At 46.2% G+C, this 5,059-nt stretch overlaps 1 protein-coding gene across 5 annotated transcripts in view; it reads left to right on the top strand.

Annotated features, from left to right (window-relative positions):
* Nucleotides 1–5,059, top strand: part of POM121L12 (POM121 transmembrane nucleoporin like 12) — a 13,216-nt gene extending 8,157 nt beyond the window's left edge. For 3 of the 5 annotated variants that reach the window (XM_015589177.2, XM_015589176.2, XM_015589175.2), the window contains 2 exons: nucleotides 7–162; nucleotides 3,458–5,059. In XM_015589177.2, coding sequence (XP_015444663.1) covers nucleotides 3,925–4,716 — 792 coding nt within the window. In that variant the 5' untranslated portion in view covers nucleotides 7–162; nucleotides 3,458–3,924 and the 3' untranslated portion in view covers nucleotides 4,717–5,059. The other 2 variants (XR_003046213.1, XR_001516855.2) reach the window with 2 other exon arrangements.

The following is a 5,059-nucleotide window of genomic DNA, read 5'->3' as shown; positions in this document are numbered from 1 at the left end:
GGCCAGGACGCCCGTGTGGAATTTGGGTCATTCGACCCTTCCTGCCTGATGCCAAGCTGCCCGGATTACTGGACTTACTCAGGATCCCTGACCACGCCGCCTCTCTCCGAGTCCGTCACCTGGATCATTAAGAAGCAGCCCGTCGAGGTCGATCATGATCAGGTACGTTCGTGCCCCGTTCCCACGTATGAAAGGCTGGTCTGCGCCATTTCAGCAGGGCTGGGCTCAAACTCTGGTGTCAATTTTTGTAAGTTTCTAACATCTTCCAGGGCTTGTACTTTTTTATTAAAATGTGCTCGTGTCTTGATCTGGGTGTGAATTAGGAAACGCTTCAGATTAACTAGAGAGAGGAGTTAAAACAGAGAAAAACATAACCTTTTTACTTTCATTCTTGACAGTGACATACGTTTTACTATACATGCAATGAGAAGAATCTCTATAAAAATTAAGACTTTTAAATGGAAAAATGAAGGCTGTAAATAGCTGGATTTAAAACCCTATAATTTCCTTTTTACCGTGGAATCTCAGGGTAAAGATAGAACCCAACAATGCCTATATAGAAATTTTATTCTAAGAGTTTAGACTTGGTATATGTTTTTACTTTAGAAACTAAGTTTAAGTGGTGGTTAATACATCAACACACAAAACCGTGTTTAATAAACATCTACAATAATAACTGTTTTACTTGTTTATATTGGATTTTTATTGGTTAAAATTTTTTCACGAGATCAAAAGCTTCTAAATTCTATGTTTCGAAGCCGAGGTAACAATGAAACCAAAACCCATCAAATATTGTGATCCCTTCTGCTCAAAAAAGTAGACAATAAGCCAATATCTCTCAAATATTTCAGAAAAAAATAAAGCTAAATAAAATATTAGGGACAGAAGCCAACAGTACATCAGAAGAAATATATACTTTGTCCAAATGTAGAATGTTTTTCAGTATTCCAAGGATGGTTCAATATTAAGAATGATATGGTTGTGATTAATATACTTCAGCCCATCAGCAAATCTCATGGGAAAACTCACATTTTCATTTCCTTAGATTCCTAAAATACATTTGACAAAATTTGTCATCTTTTTTTAAATTTAATAAAATGCAAATGAAAGGAGAATTCTCTCACTTGATAAAATAGATTAATCTCAGCTCAAAAGTAAATAGTATGCCTCATGTGGAAATGGTTTCTACTAACTCCACTGTTATTGGCATATTAAATATTAAATTCTGGTAGTAGCCAATAAAGTTAGACCAAAAGAGATAAAGAAAATTAAAGAAACAATTAGTGGAGTACCGGATTTATAGAAATCAATTCCTTTGACATATGTAAATCACAATTCGAAGATGTAATGGAAGAAAGAGCCCTACTTATAATAGAAACTAACAAACTAAAATACCTTGGAATGAACACAAAATGTCAACAAGAAAACTGTAAAACATTTCTAAGGGACAATAAACTCAAATTAATAAAATTCATACCATGTTATTGAATAGGAAGACATAAAGATACCTTTGATATCAATCCCTCCTAATCGTTATTCTCCATGAATTATTTATTCTCCATAAATTTTATGCGGGCCCAATAAATATACCAGTTGCTATGTGGTGGGGGGCTGTACTGTAGTAGGATGTTTAGGAGCATTCCTTGTGTCTCTACCCACTGTATGCCAGTAGACCCCCAAGCAGTGACAACCAAAAATGTCTCCAGACATTTCTTTAACGTGCATTGCAAACTCAACTCTGTTTGAGCACCACTGATGTATGCTAATCTCCAAAATCAACTAACTAATGAAATCCATTAATCCTCTCGGTGCTTGAAAAGAAGAAACAGGCATCTTCAGTGTCTATGAAAACAGCTTTTAATTAATTAACATGTCGATTTGCATATGGGTGATTCACTTATGCCTGTAGCTCACCAGCAGAGGACTGACTGGTTCCTTGGAGAGTCATTAGCCTCAAACCAGAATGACACCCACTGGGTTACATTGTAGATAGGATGTGGGAAATACTGTAAACATTAGAAAAATTACATTATAAGCAATCTATACCCAGTGGCATTAGACTATTCACTCTGATGCAATTACTACCTTAGGAGATATGTTAGCTATGTGTGAAGAGTCATTTCATTCATGAAAATTGTCCTAAGAAAATTATAGTAACTTTTCTGTTTTCAAAATCATATACCTGGAGATCATTCCTTAAATAAGGATTCAGCCGAAAAAGGTGGGAAAAAGTCATCTGTGAGGGTACAATGTTAAGAGTCTCATTACCTGCACCCACTGGCTCCCACACCCCTATGTCTCAAAACATTTGGTTTGGTGTCTCACCCCAGAAACCTGGTGTTTCCTCATTAAGCTCTATCTGGTGTCATCACCTTCGGCTGTCCACCTCTCAGATCTGGATGGAACATGTTGCCCACTCTTGGATTTGACCGATTGCGGGCTTCTGCTTTCTGTTCATCTTCCATCCCAGCTCTGGGACCAGCCCAGTGCCTTCTTCATGTGCTTTTGAGGGAAATTTTCACAAAGAGAGATTGATTCACACTACTTTAAACCAGCCTCCAAGCCTAAGCGCTATAATCACTTCCCTAGAGCTTTCGCTTTGTTTTTGAACATCAGTGTTTTCAGCTATTAGTGAAAATGTGCATGGCTCCCTTTACTCCAACATGACGAGCAGAAATGAAAGGAGAGACGTGGCATTGGTGTTCAGAGACAACATGATCTACCTGTGAATGGATGAAGATTGAAAATACAAGTCCACATGAAACCAAAGTTGTCGGTGCTGATGAAGAGGAATTTTCACTCAAAAGGCTAATCAGCTCTTTGTTCTGCTTCTGTAGATATGCTTGCTGCATAGGCTTTACTCGAAATTAACTAAAGACTCATCTTCCCTTTTGCTTGTTGTGTCTAAGCAACAAATGTTAACTGTCTGTACCCCCTCCCAACTCTCCAATTTTGTAACTCTTTGTAACTGCCTGCAACCCATAGCAACTATTGGGCTTTTGTAACCGTCTGAGGACAAATTAAGCAATCAGTCCATGCCAAATAAGTTCTATATAAGGAATATTGCAACCGAGCTCAGGCCCAGATTTGCAGAGCACTAGCTCCTATGGGACCACCAGTGTGATAAACCTGAGTTCTCCAACTCTCCGGAGTGCTGCTTCGCTCTCGCCTGATCTGATTTTTGAAACATTTTGCAACACTAAAAGAAAATCCTCACTGCTTTCAGCATTTGCTTAAGACTAAAATTGCAAAACGTACCCTAGCAACCATTCTAGAAAATAAAACAAATCCCCTTTATCAATAAAAATAAATTCGTTTTCCTTAAAAGAGCATTCCTTAAAAGTGTATTGTGTGCATTTTTAGAATAATGAATGAAAGTGCACTTCTGTCAATGTTCTGTACTTCTAAGAACCTAGTGGAAATTGTTATATTTTCTCTCTCTAAACTTCAACTACAGACGTCAAAGCGCTCCTAGGCCCCTCTGCCCGGAGCTCCGTGCTGGCACAGCAGGAAGCTGGAGGTTCCCCTCGCCTCAAGAGCAGGGGGCATCTGGTGAGGTGCCGGTGGGCGTGGGGCGCTGGCCTGGCGCGTGTACAACCCGGTGCCCGGACAGTTCCAGTGCGCAGTCGCCCCTCCTCCTGACCTTGCGCACAGACGCCCCACGCGCTGTCCTTGTACCTGGAAGCCCCACCTGCTGACCTTGCGCGCAGACGCTACACGCTGTCCTTGCGCCCAAACGACCCACGCGCTGTCCTTGCATCCGGACGCCCCGCGCGCTGTCCTTGCATCCGGACGCCCCGCGCGCTGTCCTTGCGCCGGAATAGCAACGGTAAGCCTACCCCTGCACCCTTCGCGTCCGCACACAGCAGGACCGTCTGGGAGCCGAGTCCCCCTCGAAGGTCCCGCTCCTGCCGCACCGCGATCATGGGCAGCTACCTGAGCAGAGGCAAGGCCACGCTGCCGCCCTCCGCTGGGGCGCGCCAGTCCCCACCGCCCAGGCCCGCCGGCCAGCAGCGGGACTGCGATCAGTGCCGAGACATTCACGTCCACCTGAAATGCAAGGTCTGCAACCAGCCCCTGCCCACCACGCCGCCCAGCCAGAACTACACCCGGTGCCGCAGGGCGATGGTGCCCGAGGCTTGGAGGCGCTTTCCCAGCAGGCCGCCTCTCTGGTCCTTCACGGGGCCCGATTTTTCCAGCAACGAGAAGGCTTTCATGAGGCAGTGGCTCCGGAATGCCCGCAACCCCCAGCGTATCCGCAGCCCGGTGATCGTGACGATCGCCCCTCCCGAGCGCAAAGGGAGCCTCTACAGGTGTGCACCCGTCCAGGAGCTCCCAGACCCCTGTGCCAGGGAGACCGTGCTGAAGGCCCTCAGCCAGTGCAAGAAAGGAAGGAAGAAGTTCGACGGGCCACTCTGGTTCGAGATCCCCGGCGCCACGAGCAGAGACCTGAGCCCGGAGCGCAGGCCGTCTGCCTTCAAGCCCGTGCGGAAAAACGGAGAGACCCTTCCCTTTGTGCCCAGGCCTGGGCCTCTGAGAAGAGTGTCTGAGAGGACACCGACCTGCGAACTGACTGCCACCCTCCCTGAGCCGCCCCCGTCTGCCGCTCAACCTGCTGAAAGGACACCACCAGCGCAGGCCACAGTCACAGCCTTGGCTGGGGAGCTGAGAGCAGATCAGCACTCGGCGGGCCCTGATGTCCCCCCGGTGTCCTAAGAGTCAAGGCCCCGCCACCACCACCTTCTGAGACTCAAACCCACAGTCCTTTTGCCGTAGGGAGCACTGCTCTATCCTGGCATGAGTCGCTGACACCACCAGGTCACCTCCCACCACTCCAGCTGGCAGGTCTGTTAAACCCGGGACCCCCTCCTCTTAGCCTGCAGAGCCCACTGCAGACACTGGGCTGAGAGCGAACTCTGCCTGCCTTCCGCCCACCCACCCTGCCTTTTCCCCAGGAGCACACTGATCATGAAGTGCCTCACCCCTCACCCCCCAGCCCAGTTTGTATAGTTCAAAGTTGGTTCGTATTTTAAATAATAAAGGCAGCGTTATTATTGTG

Source organism: Pteropus alecto, unplaced genomic scaffold (genome assembly GCF_000325575.1).
Source record: "Pteropus alecto unplaced genomic scaffold, ASM32557v1 scaffold23, whole genome shotgun sequence".
Lineage (NCBI taxonomy): Eukaryota > Metazoa > Chordata > Mammalia > Chiroptera > Pteropodidae > Pteropus > Pteropus alecto.
The sequence above is the reverse complement of the archived record's forward strand: the minus strand, read 5'-3'. Positions and strand labels throughout refer to the sequence as shown.